At 41.3% G+C, this 15,642-nt stretch overlaps 1 protein-coding gene across 7 annotated transcripts in view; it reads left to right on the forward strand.

The window, feature by feature from the left end:
• The window catches only part of SLC20A2 (solute carrier family 20 member 2), a 58,184-nt gene that overhangs the window by 20,375 nt on the left and 22,167 nt on the right, over positions 1-15,642 (forward strand). For all 7 annotated transcript variants that reach the window (XR_003572320.1, XM_027893324.1, XM_027893322.1 and 4 more), the window contains 5 exons: positions 4,266-4,816; positions 10,127-10,267; positions 11,504-11,589; positions 13,475-13,571; positions 15,423-15,539. Coding sequence is in view for 6 of the 7 variants with exons in the window: in XM_027893324.1 (XP_027749125.1) it covers positions 4,528-4,816; positions 10,127-10,267; positions 11,504-11,589; positions 13,475-13,571; positions 15,423-15,539 (730 nt within the window). In the remaining variant the exon portion in view is untranslated. The remainder of the gene's footprint in view (positions 1-4,265; positions 4,817-10,126; positions 10,268-11,503; positions 11,590-13,474; positions 13,572-15,422; positions 15,540-15,642) is intronic.

The raw sequence follows: 15,642 nt of genomic DNA on the forward strand, positions 1-15,642 counted from the left end.
CAATGTTTCACAAGTGCAGTAGGTTTCTTCCCCAATTTCCTGCAAAGAGAAGATTAAAAAATATTTATGGGATCTCTGCTTGTTTCCTTTATGTCATACAGTTGGATTGCTGGTGGGTAATGCACTCTGATTGCTTCCCAGGACTTTGAACTTAGTCCAGAGCTTTTATTTATCCATTCATCCCTGCTGTTGGATACTTCTGCATTCTCTTTAGCAGCAATTTGTTTAGTAAACTCCCACCCCCCAAAAAATCCCAACACCCTGTCATCTTTGATTTTCAAATTTAGTATTAGTTTTTTCACTAAAATCTTGTCTAGGCTCGGAAGTGTACCATGAATAGTTTCCAGAAGAGCTGTCTTAGTAAATGTCCATCTATAAACATGTCCTAAAATGATCTTGTGATTACCATGAGATCCTAACTTTTTCCTGAGGATTCACTTGTCATTGTGCATGAATCAAGGTGCTTTGTTACCTAGGTTTTTTTCTCATCTCTCCCTTAGGGAAGAAATAGCATTCTGTGTTGACAGAGTTATAACAGGCTGTTTAGCAACAAAATACAGTCGGGGGGGGGTGGGTGTCTGGATCATCTGCCAGCGAGGCAGAGGGACATGCTTAGCATTTCCAAAAATCGAATTTTTCTCACTGAGATGCAATTTCTGTAAGTTTCCAAGTCCACTTAAAAAGCTTTGACTCAGACCTTTTAAGTGTGGTATGCTGATTATGGATCATAAGAAAACTCTATTAGCTAAAAGTCTTGTATTAATGCAGAATTAGCTTCTTACAACTTGAAATGTCATCTTCCTTCACGTTTCCCTTCATTCTAATTGCCATCAGAGATGCATGCTCCAGCCTCACGTCCTGCAGCTCCCCAGTCCTAACACAGTTCCTCTGCCCTGCTAATGCCCAAATGTGAATTTGCAGCACAGCCACTGCAGAACAGGCTGGGCTGGCTCTGGAAGAGTTATCCAAAGCCTAAATAGGAAAACAAACTTTTCCACCTGGAGTCTGCTGCAGTAGCATAGTGCACCTGACTGCAGAGGGGGTATTGGTCCCACAGGTAAATGGAAGTGTTTCCCATCATCTAGCAGGTCAGGTTGAATTGCATTTACACTGCAGAGGGGTACACTGATGAAATATAGATGAGCACAGGAGAGAAAGAGGCTAGTGACTTCCAGATGTCACACATAGAGCAGATCATCTGCCGTTCCCTACTGCATGGTGTTTTTTCCATCCTAGTTTCTTTTTCATCCCAGAAAAAACATGAAATACCAGAGGCTCTTCGGTTAGATTAGGTGATGAGGGGCATAGCTCAGCATGTCTGAGCATGCCAGATGTATTTTGAGCTTTAGAAAGAAGCATGGTACAAGATTTAGTCTGTATTTAGTCACCGGCCTACTTTGCAGGATATTTTGCATTTCTGAAAACTTTCTCAGGGATGTATCTTTTTTTCTTTCTGTTTCTTTCTTTATAAGCTTTTAAAATCTCTTACCATTTTTTAAGTTTGAAAGTAGAAATACCTAGCCATTCAAAGGCAGCCTACATGTTAATTTTCAAATGTGTGTTTATTGCTATTTTCCTTTTGATTTTCATCTTCTTAAAAACAAGGCTTGTCTGTTGCTGTGCTCTGTTCCTTGTGCCAATGCAATGGAGACCAGGTTGAGGCTCCCAAGTTTTGGAGTAGGGTCTATTTTGAACCATCACCTTGATAAAGTGACAGGAGGGGTGACTTCTTACTTAAGACATCCTTTTCTCTCGAGGCCATATATCCCATTTCACAGGGAGGGAGTTTATGTAGCCGCCTCTCTGAGCTGTTTGCCAAAAGCCCCACTGACTTTTGGATACTCCTTGGCCTTCACGAGGTGTTTTAGGAGCACACATACACACACTTGAAGTCTTAATTTCTTTGTGACCATCTGGAGGATTTCTCCCCACCCTTTCCCAGGGAATCTAATAAAGGCAACCTTGTGACTTAGTGGTTTATTTTGGAAGCTGCAGGAACTTGCTGTGGCTGGAGGAGCCAGATTTGACAAACACTGTCCCATGAACTCTGTTGCGGTGGGGGAATGTCACAATCCCCCTACTCTTCCTTATCCCAGAAATTGAGTCACCACAGTAAATTGGTAGGTTGGTTGATAAGTAGAGAAAAGACAGATCGCTACTGGGAATATGGGTGTGCTTTCATCTTGCTTGTCCAAAGGGAATGGGTCTCATGTAATCACAGAGTCTGTGGATGCATGCATGGATCTCAGTCAGCTTTGCCCATTTTCAGGAAAACTGGGGCACCGAGGCTAACTTGGCGAAGGTACTGTGTAAATCCACGCAGGATGAAGAATTTAATTATTAATCTCCAGGATCAAGGAAGGACCCTACTCCAGAACTTCATCTCCTAGCAAAAATCTGATATGCATAATAGAATTTTTTTAATAAACACATTTAGTGGGGTTTTGTCTTCCTTCACAGGCAAACAAGTGCTGACTATAATTGTTTCTTCCAAATATCTTTAGCCTTTTCTGTCTCTGTCAAGTCATTTTCCACTCAATGGGCTGAGTGCTCATGAATTATAAAAAGGCAACAAGTCTTCAAACAGCAAACGTGCTTTGGTGCTTTGTTTTCTCATGTTATCTCATTGTATAAAAATCCTTATACAAATGTTTTTAGCCGTCAAGACCTTCTGAAATGTTATTTTAGAGTGTAAGGCATTCAAGGATTTATGTCTGCTCCATGTCTGGAAAAGACTGGAGCAACAGTTGTTCAGCCAGTTTGGAGCCTGGAAAAAGAAACAGGGACATCTTTTCTGCTGAATATGTGTAGGTGGAGAAAGTATCAATCCTTGACATCAGTTTAAGAGTTTTTTAAGAAAACACTTACGTGTTGATGTGCTATTTTCCTGTTTGTTGTTCTCAAGCATCCAGCATCTCAGGAATATGCCAAATCTCTTTTAATTTTTAACTTTGCCATTATTTCAGAGGACCCTTACTCCTCGCTACTGCAGGACCTATATTGCATTTGGGTCATCAAAAGAAATTAAGCATCATCTTGAAGCTCTGCATGTGGGAATACCTCATGAAATTGAAGCAACGGTGGGGAAACTGAGCAAGCAGGAGGTGGGCTCAGGGCTTTTAATCTGATATCCCCTGATCCCCTGATCTCTAGAGGTGCTTCTTAGAACATGTAGAGTTGGCTGATGCATATTTGCATTTATTTAACCCCTTGCCACTGGATGTCTTTGTGGTGGCTGTGAAGAGAAGAGAATTAGCCCTTGGAGGAGACAGGTGGTTTGGGAAAATTTGCTTCTAGCTTTTGACCATCTTTGATGTCACTGTGGGCCTTATCACTCTGTTTAACCATCTTTTGGGTGGTGAAGGTTTTATTTTTTAAATCCCCTTGTCAGTTTTTTGGTTTGAGAGAGCTTACTCTTTTATCAGACTAGACTAATTCAAAAGACAGTCATAAATCTGAAGCTATCAAAAGAAATACTAAAAGGTATCTTTAACAATGGTTTGAATATAATAATAGTAATTGATATGTATCTGTAGAAGAGAGCAGAGAGCTCAGTGTTTTAGTTATGCTTTTTTTATAGACTTCTCTGAGCCAGTAGGGATACATGGAAATATTGACATTATTGCACTGTTTCAGTGACTAAAAAGCTGTAACAAAATGGTATTCTTACTGTATGGGATATGATAACAGCAACAGATTAATGCTCTTCAGAGTATTTTCAGTGGTGTTTCCTAGACAGATATATATATATATAAAATCATTTTCAAAGGAGTGTGTCCATGGCTGCACCTGATAAAATGTTGAGAGCTCTGCTGAGATCAGTGAAGCTAGGTGATATATATCAGCTGGGAATCAGGCTATTTGGTGTGGTCTGTACACTCCACATGTCTTATGTTCGTTGGGTACAAAAAACCAAGAAGAATCCTCCTGCTAGAAAGAGAGCTTATTGCTCTGGTCGGTAAATTCAACACAAACAAAACTCCCAAACTTTCTAAATCCTTTTAAATTGCTCAAAAGATTTTCTTGGTCAGTGATACAGCAAGAAACATATTGCTTTGGAGGTGACCTAATTTGAATCTTTTCTGAATTGCTTTATGATTAGAGCAGTCACATGCTGAGGTAGGACCCCATTAGTGGGTTTAAGTCATCTGTTTACTTCTGAAAACACGCATTGTTATGGGCTCTGCTGAGTATTCCTTTTTTTTTTTTTTTAATTTTCTTTTCTTTTTCTTCTTTCTTTTTTTTTTTTTTTTTCTCTTTTGCAGGACAGACCATCGCAGTTGTGCCGGTTTGGGAGCAAAATATGGAATGTGTTTCACTGCTGACCGAAGGCAGCCAAATGAACAGTATTTATAGTAGTTTGAAAATCAGCAGTTAGCAGTTTCTTCACATTCTAACACTACCCAGCACTTTCCAGAGAGAACTCATTGTTTACAAGAAATCTGCTTTCCAAATCCGTTGTGGTGCCCTCCAGCCCTGACTATTAACTATTTGCAAAGGGGAAGCTAATCTACGGTTTGGGGAAAGATGGCAATGGATGAGTACCTGTGGATGGTCATTGTGGGTTTTATCATTGCTTTTATTTTAGCTTTTTCGGTTGGTGCAAATGATGTTGCAAATTCTTTCGGCACGGCTGTGGGCTCTGGTGTCGTTACTTTACGCCAGGCTTGCATTTTGGCTTCAGTTTTTGAAACCACTGGCTCAGTATTACTGGGAGCAAAAGTAGGAGAAACAATTCGGAAAGGTATCATTGATGTTAACCTGTACAACGAGTCTGTCCCACTGCTGATGGCAGGAGAAGTGAGTGCAATGGTTGGTAAGTAACACTTTCCTATTCCAAGTAACATTTGTTGTGTGTTTGTCATCCTGTTTGTTGTGAACATTATTAATTAAGTCTTCCCATCTTCTGGACCTGCACGTCTGGTTTTGTATGAATGCAGTGGCCTGTACTCCTCTTTAAGTCTCCTATGTTTTTTAAATGCTTCTAATAATTTACATTTTTCAATGGTTCATCCATTTATCTAATAGACAAAAAGAAATGTTTTACACAGTGGATCCTATATATGTATAGGATACTGAAAAAAAATTTTTTGGAGATTTTTCTGATGGTAACCATAACATTTGTGTCTGTACAGAAGATTCTACAGAAACAGCAGTTTGAAGTGAGTATGTACAGGAAGGAATTGTTCTAAAAAAAAAATTACAGAAAATTCAAACACATTTACTTAACCTGATTGTCTAGCTGAGTGATTGCAATTAGTTGTACACTTCACCCTTGCCCATGGCAAAACTAAGGGAGCAGTGAAGATAAATAATCACACATTTAAGATCTCTTTAATTTTTCTGACCTAAACCGACAGCAGGTCAGCGTACTTTAGAGTCTGTTCCCCTGCTTTTGGTGGTAGTTAACTAAATCTCCGTTTAGAACAAATAGCATATTCTGAGGTAAGTAACATTAAGCCACGGTATTTACTCTTTGTTTATATCCAAGAGGCTTTGTGAGCTTTTAGAGAACTCCCTCAAGGAGCAAACCTGCTTTTAAAGGGCAGGAGGCAGCAGGAAGGAAACCCTTTCACTGTGGGAGAGGCAACCCAGGCAAGGGGCCAGCCCTTCCATCCCACCACCGCTTCCTCAATCTGGCAGGTTTGTGGCATCCCATGACAGGGTGGCGTGATTTGTACAAGCATCGCAGGATCCTGTTTGAAAGGGATGTTCCACTTAAAAATTTGCTTCCTTAAGCAAATTATTTCCACCTACCTCCTCAAACCTTCTCGCAGTTTTAGGCAGGACCTGCACATGAGATAGGTGAATCTGTGCAGAGGTCTACTGCATGTAGTTATTTTCCTGTTTCTTGGGGAAAAAATTAGGACTTTTTTATTATTTTTATTTTAATGGATCAAAGTGGACATTGAGTGACAGTTTCTGTAGTTGTCAAAAGTGGCTTTGTGTCCTTGACTGTGAGGAGGTTCCCTTAATTCTTTTTCTGCTCCTGAGCCTCCTGGAGGTTGGCCGCCTTTCCTTACCCAAGGGAAGAGGGGTTGGTTAGTGAGAAATCACTGCTGGGACCGCAGCCACTTCCCTAAATGTGAGATTGCCACCTTAAACCACAGTAAGTGCTCTTGGGCACCCCCCATCAGTTCCTCTTTCTTGATATCTTGCAAGGTCAGCTGCAGGTTCCTGGTCTTTCCCTCAGGATGTAGGGTGGGTTTTTTTTACAGAGTCACAGAATATTCTGGGTTGGAAGGGACCCACAAGGATCATCAAGTCCAACTCTTAAAGTGAATGGCCCATAATGGGGACCAAACTCACAACCTTGGTATTATTAGCAACGTACTCTGACCAAGTGAGCTTATCTCAGGGTTCCATTTGTATCCTTTGACCCTCTGCTTACGGAGATAGCTCACCATCTGAAGTGTAAGTGACCTGCATGTTCCTGATACTCACGATTCCCATTGACAGAAGGGTCCTTTTTCTTTTCTGTGTCTATTTCTGGCATCCTGATCCTGGCAGGGCAAAGTTTTAAGTCTCAGATACCCCCTGCAGAGGCAACTGGCCAGAAGCTCAAAGAAAACAACTTATTTGCATGCGTATTTACATAAGCCTGTGTGAACTTCATGACCAGTTGCATTCCCTTCCTCCAGTAAGGGCATTAAGAAGAAATTCCACATTTTAAATCTCAGAATTAATCACAAGTTACAAAATGCAGATTTCAATTTTTTTTTTCCTCTCAAATCCATTTCCAGCTTTTCTCTGGATGTATGATATTTTTTCTGTGTTTTCTCTGAGCCTTCTTGGATGTTTTCTTTTCCTCTTTCTGTTTTTGCTCTGCATTTTCCCCCACCCTGTTCTCTCATGCCTCATGATCATGTTTTTGCGAATGGATTTAGCTTCTGAATTTCAATGAAGATTAAATGAGTCAACAGTCTGGGAGAGACCAAGAGTCACTGTATCCACTTTCCAGATGTTGATGGAAGATCCTTTGATGCTTGCAGCAAACAGCAGATGGTCATTTTCAGGACAATCTTCTCTCCTAAGAGAGAAGGATGCAGTGAGCAATGGGATTAAAATTTTAAAATGTAGCATTTTGTAATAATTCGTAGCATTTTAAAATGTTGTTTATTAGTCAGACCAGAAGTTAGGGACTGTTGCTTTTGGGAGTAAATTGTAGTACTTTCTTAGCATTAACTAACTGTCAGGTTATTGTCAGGATTTGTCTGAGTGTTGTTCTAGTGGTCCTGGTGTGAGCAGAAGTCAGCAGCTGGTGCGGCTGAGGAGATGCCACCAACAGAGAGGACATCCCAGCCAGGATTAGCAAAGCAAAGTACTAATCTAGTCTTGCAGGTGACGTGGTATTTGATGGGGACTTGTGGCTGGCACACAGCACCAGAGCCTCAGAAGCATAGATGTGGTACCTTCAGCAGCAGGGGAGCGTGAAACACGCCCTAAGCCAAAAGCTTGTGCTGGTGACTCTTGGTCAGGGCAATCTGCAGCCAGCCCTCTGTCTTCAGGGGGTGTTAGAGGAAGGAGTGTGCAGGCATGGTGTCAGCAGGCATGAAGAGTCTGAATTTGGGACTCTCTGACAGGTCTAGTGAGCCTCCTGCTTCCTAGGTTAGTTTTGCAAAGGTAAAAACTGGAAACATACATTTGATGTGCTGGAGCAGGTCCAGAGAAGAGCAACCAGGCTGGTGAAGGGACTTGAACACAAGTCCTATGAGGAGAGGCTGAGGGAGCTGGGGTTGTTTAGCCTGGAGAAGAGAAGGCTCAGGGGAGACCTCATCACTCCCTACATCTACCTGAAAGGAGGTTGCAGCCAGGCGGAGTTGGTCTCTTCTCCCAGGCAGCTATCAGTAAGACAACAGGGCATCGTCTCAAGCTCTGCCAGGGGAGGTTTAGGTTAAATATTAGAAAGAAATTCTTTTTAGAGAGGGTAATCAGGCATAGGAATGGGCTGCCTAGGGAGGTCGTGGATTGTCCGTCCCTGGAGGTATTTAAGAAGGACTGGATGTGGCACTTAGTGCCATAGTCTAGTAACTGTGGTGGTAGAGGATCAAGGGTTAGACTTGATGATCTCAGAGGTCCTTTCCAACCCATCTGATTCTATTCTATTCTATTCTATTCTATTCTATTCTATTCTATTCTATTCTATTCTATTCTATTCTATTCTATTCTATTCTATTCTACTCTGTTAGAGAGGAGTTAAAGCTTTGGTGTAGGTAGTTAAGGCACTGCAAACACTGGAGGAAAGTCCTGCTATGGCGTGATTTGTATTTTCTTCTGTTCCTTAATATGCTTCCTTAAACTTGTTTAGATCATGCACTGTCCTTCTCAGACCATCCATTTTGACTCTTGCTCTCATGTTTGTTTTCAATTGAGCAACCTTGCCTAGTGGAAAGGTGCCCCTGTCCATCGCAGAGGGGTGGAACTGGATGATCCAGTTAAGGTCTCTTCCAACCCAAACCATTCTGCTATTCTATGATTCTATTAAGTTGATTAAACATGAAAAAGTTCCATTATCCCTCTATTTCCCCACCAACAAAAACCCCCAGCCCTCACTACACATTTGCAGTGCAGCTGTGGCTTGGTTGCATTTCCCTGTTTTTCAGAATGAGTATTTTGTAATTACATATCTATGGCTGGGCTGTGTGTTTATTTGACTCCTTACAAATGTAACCATTTGACTTCTCTTTCACCTCACTTCCACTTGCTGATCTCTAAGTTCATGTCAAAGGTTTCAAAGTGTATTTATTTTTATTTTAGTACAGGGGAAAATAAGCCAAAAATTAAAGGGCAAGAGAAGTAACAGTTGTTTTGCGATAGTACTCCAGGAGAGATCAGTTTTACAAACTGGTTGACTTCCAAATGTAGCTGCATATGATCCCAGCAAATCACCATTTGCAGATGGCTCTGTTTCAAGACCTTCAAGCCAGCTTCTAGTGTTGGAATTGAGGATGGAGGCTGAAATTTTGGGTAACAGCCTATGTTCAGTGAGCTTGCTTTATCACCTGTGTCTGCTGCAGCTCTGTTAAGAGAGGTGTCATGATCTAGAAAATTCAGGATCTCTCATGGCAGTCTGATTGCTGCCATTGGTGTCTCTTAACACGTGAAGATTTAGTCTTAAGGCCATCAAGTCTTAAGATGAAGAAGAGATCTTTCTAAGAATTCTCTAATATTAGGTGAGGTCCACAGAACACTTGTGTCACTGTCAAAATTATTTTGGTGTCCTGAGGTTAGTGCCACTGCAAGAGGAGCGGGAAACCTGGGTCCTTGCAAAGTGAAAGTGGGTTGAAGCATGGAGCTGCATGCTCAAGGGCTTGGTGGCCAAATGTGGTCTGATCTAACTACTGAAAGTGGTGCTTGGGGTACTTTTTTAATTCCCTGCACTCTTGACCACCATCCTTCCTGGACCTCTGTAGGGACATCAGGCATTGCATTACTTTATAGACCACTAACCATCATCTCTTAGTTATTTCCTTATGCCCAGGATATCTTTGGCTACTCTATGACTAAGACCTTTCTGCAGTTCTGAATTTCTCCAGTGTGACAGTGAGCTGCAAATGAAGGCAGTGAGAGAGTCCTTATTCCCTCCTCAGTCCATTTTTCCTATAGAGGACTCTGAATGGCTGTGCACAATTGAGAAGAGGCATAAAACCTCTCTGCCCCACATTTTGAGTCTTTCTCTGGTAGTATCCAAATTTAGGAGCATGGGTAGTTTACTAGTGAAATGGTGAATACCTTCTCACACTGATCATTTGGAGGCTTCCAGGTCCAGCTCCCAAGAATAAGGTTTTCTAAGCTTGATGCAGACTGGGATCAGTTTGTGTATGTAATCAACAGGCTGTAAATACTGAAAGCCTTCAAAAAAAAAAAAAAAGGCAGAACTGTTGTGAAGTGTATAAAGAGCTGCTAGTCATAAACAGTCATAAGTAAGATGTAGCATTCAAAGCTGCTATTAAGCTGTCTTAGTATCTGCTTTTAGAGACAGAACAGGAACAAAACTCTCTTTAGAAGATCTCTGCTATGCATGTGGAGTGTAGGCAGCACTTTTAAAAGAATGTGGGTATGTGGCAAAGAATTTTCTGTGTTAATTATTGTTGTTGTTTATGCCATATGGTTGGGTTTTTTCCAGGTTCTGCTGTTTGGCAGCTAATTGCATCGTTCTTGAAACTCCCAATATCAGGGACCCATTGCATTGTAGGTGCTACTATTGGATTTTCTCTGGTGGCAATTGGCACACAGGGTGTCCAGTGGATGCAGCTTGTCAAGATTGGTAAGTGCTGTCTCCTTTTGTGTGTGACAGGATGTGAAACAGCGTGTGCTGCCTGCAAAAAAACACTCCCAGAAATCTGCTTTGTGCTGATAGCACTCCCTCGTTAACTTATTTTCCACCCCAGCCGTGTCATTCAGAAGATGCACTGATGCCATGTTTATTAAGGGCTGCAGTGTGCCTGCAATGGAGAAAGGGGTAAGACAAAAGCTGCACTTCCCCAGAGGCAGGCTGAGGACACATTGTCCCTCAGAGACATGCTTCAAGGTGACACTCCTCCTCTTCTAATTCTTTTTGTGGCAGCTCATACTACCCTGTTCTTGCTCTCTAACAATGTGAATGCCATCATGTGAATGCCCACAGTCATGTTTCTCCACCCACCACCTTCAGGGAGGCAGAAGCTGGGCATACAGCACATGTTTAACTCACAGCCTCCCGTTGCCAAGATCAGTACATCCAAGCAGGGATGTGATTGAGTTTTTTGTTATTGTTCTGGAAGTCTTGTAACCCGAGGTGCAGCCTAAAGCCTGTGTTAAAAGGTTTTGATGCTGAAAACATGGTAATATATCTGAACTTTAGCAATGCATGTATTCTTTTCAATTCTATTGAAAGTAAAAGAGAGTTTGCAGTGATAGCAGAATCAATCTGTTAACCTTGCTGCAAACAATAAATCTCTCTGGATGAGATTTCCAGAGTGCTGCCCTAATCCAGTTTTATTGGAATCAGTGGGAGTTATGCCACCTACTTCAGTTAAATCAGTCCTGGACACTTTCAGCGCTGACCTGAAAAAAATTTACGCGCATTATACGTTGCAGTTGGTGCTTCTGTGGCATTTTGGAAATTGAGACTTTTCCCCCTGCGAGCAGCATGGCATCCTGCTAAATGCAGTTGCTTTCCACTCCCATGCAACACTTGTGGTTGTGGTGATTAGGAAATTACAGGGCTTTCTTGGTCTACTCTGATTCAAACTACAAGAAATTTTTATGATGAATTTGATTGCTAAACTTGCAAAATGATGAGGAGATGCTTTGGCTGATGTTTCTAATGGTGCCTAGCTTTAGTTTGACTTTAATGAGTGTCAGTGGACACTGAGTTGCACCAGTTGTAAGTAAACATACAGAACATTCATTCCAGTGGTACAAGAACTGTTTTAAATGTATTGCTCATTAACAACTTACTTAACTATTATGAAAGAATACTGTTTATTTCAAGTTTCCCTCTTTCTTTTCTTCAACACAGTTGCCTCTTGGTTTATTTCCCCACTGTTATCTGGCTTAATGTCTGGAGTCCTCTTTGTGCTGATTAGATTCTTCATTTTAAACAAGGTAAAGAAATCTCCCTATTGTAACGAGTGCTTAGTATGAATGTTGTGTTCTAACCTCCCATTCGAGTGCTGGCATTTCCAGAGTTGAAAGTTTGTGGCTTGCTTTTAGCACAGTCATTTTTTTAATAGCCATTTGAACTGTACTTGCTTTTAGCCATTCTGAAAGCTCAGAGTAAGTAATTTGACAAGTATTTGAGGCTTAGAAGGTGCTGTGTGATTATTAACGTTGTATGTTCTGTTTGGTCAGAAGATGGTACATTGAGATCGCTTCTGTGTTAGTACAAGCTTGCTGGCATTGACTTAGCCTCGCAATAGCTGTTCTGACTGTTACTGAAACAGAACAGTTCTCTCTTGGACATACTCTAATTGGCATTTTATAGCTGTGAAATTTTAAGCTTTGGTTTTCCAGCACATCAGACATTAGGAGATGGGCATCTGCATATTTTATAGATTCTCAAGAAACCTGAATCAATGGGTTTTAGTGACCTGATAACATCAGTCCATGTACCTCCAGTGCAAAAGATCACTTACTTGCCACCCAGCATTAACTGGAAATCAGAACACTTTTATCTGCTTTTTCCATTTCTCTCACACCATTCAGCTTGCTAAAATGGGGAAGTGTAGCGCATGACAATGACCTAAAATAAGGGACACTATATTAGCAGTTATACAAGGAACTTAAATAGACGAGGGATTAATTCTTTTGCTAATAATAGCACCACCTGTAACCTCAGCTTCATCATTCTTTATTTCTGATCTAAATAAATGTCAGTGATAAAAACAGATGATAGGTTTGATCAGACTCAGCTTTGAATGAAAAAGTATTCAAGTTGCATAAAGGCTGAGGAAAGGTTCCACTATGGCATTCAAAACCTAGCAACTTAAGAAATTAATCATCAAAATATATGAACTCTGGTATTAAAACCACATGTTTAAGCATTCAAGAGGCATAAAAAGTTCAAGTTAAGGACATTGCATTTCTATTGCCATCTGTGCCATTCACAAAGTAGTAAGGTCTGTAGAGCTTCTGCCATAAGCAGGTAGCGACTTGTGTGCATGCATAAAAAAAGAGCAGCTTTCTAGCTGGCTAGTCTGTGGCCTGTTACAGGGCTTCATGCCCTTGTTGGGGGTGTCTGTGAATAGCAGCTGGCCCTGCAAATACAGCTCATGCTGCATCACGCTTTGGGACCGGGGCACAGCACAGGGCGGCTGCAGCCTTTTCTCAGCTCCCTTTTATAGCTCATGGCAGCAAGAACCAAAACCACATTAGCCAGCCCTCAGCTTTGCCAGGCTCTTTGCAAACACTCAGAGCCCCTCAAAAGGCCAAGGCAGTCTCCTCACAAAGGCTTTGTCCGTGGCTCACAGACTGCGTTTCCGCTGCACCGTCAGCTGAGCCTTTCCTTGTGAGTGCTGAGGGCACGAGGCTGCAGTGGGCAGCAGGCACGGCAGCATGCTAAACACTGTGTGCTCACTTTACGTGTGTTACTTGTTCCATGCAGCCAGACACTTACTATTTCAGAGATTTCTCATAGCTGGTTGAAAGTGCCAGGCTGTCTCAGTCAAAACGGAGAGGTTAGGAATAAGGTTTTGAGGTGGATGCATTGCACCGATGCTTGCAGCCTTGCCCTGGAACATCAAAGCTCTCTCCTGCTTGGCACCCTTCAGTCGTGCTGAGTGAAAGGGATTCCTCATCTTGGAGACAAAAATAGATAAGGTCACTCGGCAGGTCTGCAGCCAACCTGTCTCCCTGGTTCCCTTTAACAGTGTGAAGCTTCCCCAGAAGCACTGACTCGGGAGCACATGTATTCCTCATGGTGGTTCATGCTGACATTAATCCGGTGTGAAATCCAACTGACGTTTCCTTTTTCTCCTTGATTTCCACGCAGGAAGACCCTGTGCCCAACGGTCTCCGTGCACTTCCAGTGTTTTACGCTGCTACCATAGCTATTAACGTGTTTTCCATCATGTACACAGGGGCACCAGGTGAGTGAGCCATCCACAGGAGGAGGCACGGGAGGGAGGCTTCACACAGTGCATAAGGGTGCTCTGCCAGTGTGCTGTCAGGTAGCCCTCAACACCATAGGGTTATCTCCTCTCTGAGGAGTTAACAAGGGCAAGACTAAATCGTTCCCTTCCCCACATGCTTCTGTTTGAGCAGTGGAAGGGCAGAGGAGCAAAGGTTCAGAGCAGGGCATAAGATGCACTCAGTGTAATGCTGTCGCTCCACTGACATCAGCAGAGTCACTGTTCTGGTAGGTCTGGCATGGAGGCTGTTATTTAAATTTAGTTAATTTCCCTTTGATGATAAGAAACCCAAGCCTGTTTCTGCGTTAAATGCATGTTCTTTCTTTGGTGTTGTGTTTTCATTGCAACTCAGTGGAAGGAAATGAAGTTGAAGGACTTTATTTACACTGTTGTATATTTGTGTATTTTATGTGCACTCATTTGTGTTTATTCATATTTTTATTTATACTTGTATTCATATTTTTATGTTATTTGAATTTATATATTTTATATTTTTGTTTGTATATTTATATTCACACGTTTTATGGCTATGTATTTGCATTTGTATTTTTATAATTTACTTAAGCAGCGTACATTTAAACATGTAGCAAAAGAGTTCAGAAAAAAGATGTTCAGTGATCTCAACTACTTTGCTGAAGACTGGTCGTTAAATGTTATCTTTAGATTAGATTATTGCCCCGGAGCCATGAACGAGCAAGCAGTTGAAGGTAGACCACTGGACGTGGCCCTTAATTAAGACAGTAGGCTTAGAAAGTGACGTTTTTTGAATGAAAATTTGTTTTCCCTAAAACCTGACGCACTAGGTGTACTAGATAAATGCAGTTGGTAGACTCTACTCCATAGCATAGCATTACTGAAATTGTTAAAAAGACATCCCCAATTTGAGGGTAACATAACTATTCCTTTTTCTTAAGTCTAATTGGCTATATATGCAAGATTTTTCACAGTAAATCAACTGTATAACCAATATTTCCTCATTAGTTGTACTGCATAAGTAGGTCAGGCACTCTGCAGTGACTCATTAAGCAAAATAAATAAAATAAGAATCTTAATGTCCCTTCTGTTTCAGCTTAGCAGTCTATAAAGTGTGTGAATAAAAAGGTGGAACTCTGTTTTTGATACTCGGGAAATACATACTTACTCTCCAAGGCTTCTGTCCTGGCAACATTTACTCCCAAGGATGAATTAATCACATAGGTTTCAAGATAGTCAATTATATATGGGTTTGAAAGATCAGAGTCCAAGCTCTTTCCTCATTAAGGGTTGGATCGTTTCACTGAACAAGTGCAAGGAGCTCTGTTGGGGGAATACTTGAAGGAACAGGAGTTATTTACAGGGCTGTGCATTGCAGGACTGAAACCTCAGCTCTCAAGTGAGGCATTAAGCTAATATCCTAAGCAAATAATAGCTTAGTTTAAGCTAAGCATTAGGCTTTATTAACCAGAGCAAAGGTCAGGTAAATACTTACCCTAATGGACAACACGGTTTAACATGCATTGATGTATAAAATCACTGCAAACTTGTTTTAGCAGCCCTGATGTGGGGGTCTTACCCTTGTCTTATTTGGAAATAAGGTCATAGTGGAGTAACAGGAAATTGGAAGACTAAACCTGCAAATGTTTAGTCGTGTCAACTAGACCTTTAAATACTGTAGTAATGGTCACGTTAAAAGTCCCCCGCTCATTCATGTTGGTTTTGAATACATTGTGAACACTGACTTTTCTGCAACAGACTGCTCTTCCACTGCTTGGGATAATTAAGTCATGTTAATTTGTGATTTTCTTAGGTTTTATTTCTTTGTCTTCACAGTACTGGGACTGATACTTCCAATGTGGGCCATTGCTCTAATATCGATTGGCGTGTCCCTAGTATTTGCTGTCTTAGTCTGGATTTTTGTGTGTCCCTGGATGAAGAGAAAAATAGAAAGTAAGTAGTTGTTTGATGAAATGTGAGTGATGTAAAATCATGTAAAATTACATTTCAGAGGTGGAAGTGCCGTTGAGATGTCTAGTCCAATCATTGAGAGGAC

Source organism: Empidonax traillii, unplaced genomic scaffold, assembly GCF_003031625.1.
Source record: "Empidonax traillii isolate 1590-97213 ecotype Southwest subspecies unplaced genomic scaffold, ASM303162v1 scaffold386:size1297806, whole genome shotgun sequence".
Lineage (NCBI taxonomy): Eukaryota > Metazoa > Chordata > Aves > Passeriformes > Tyrannidae > Empidonax > Empidonax traillii.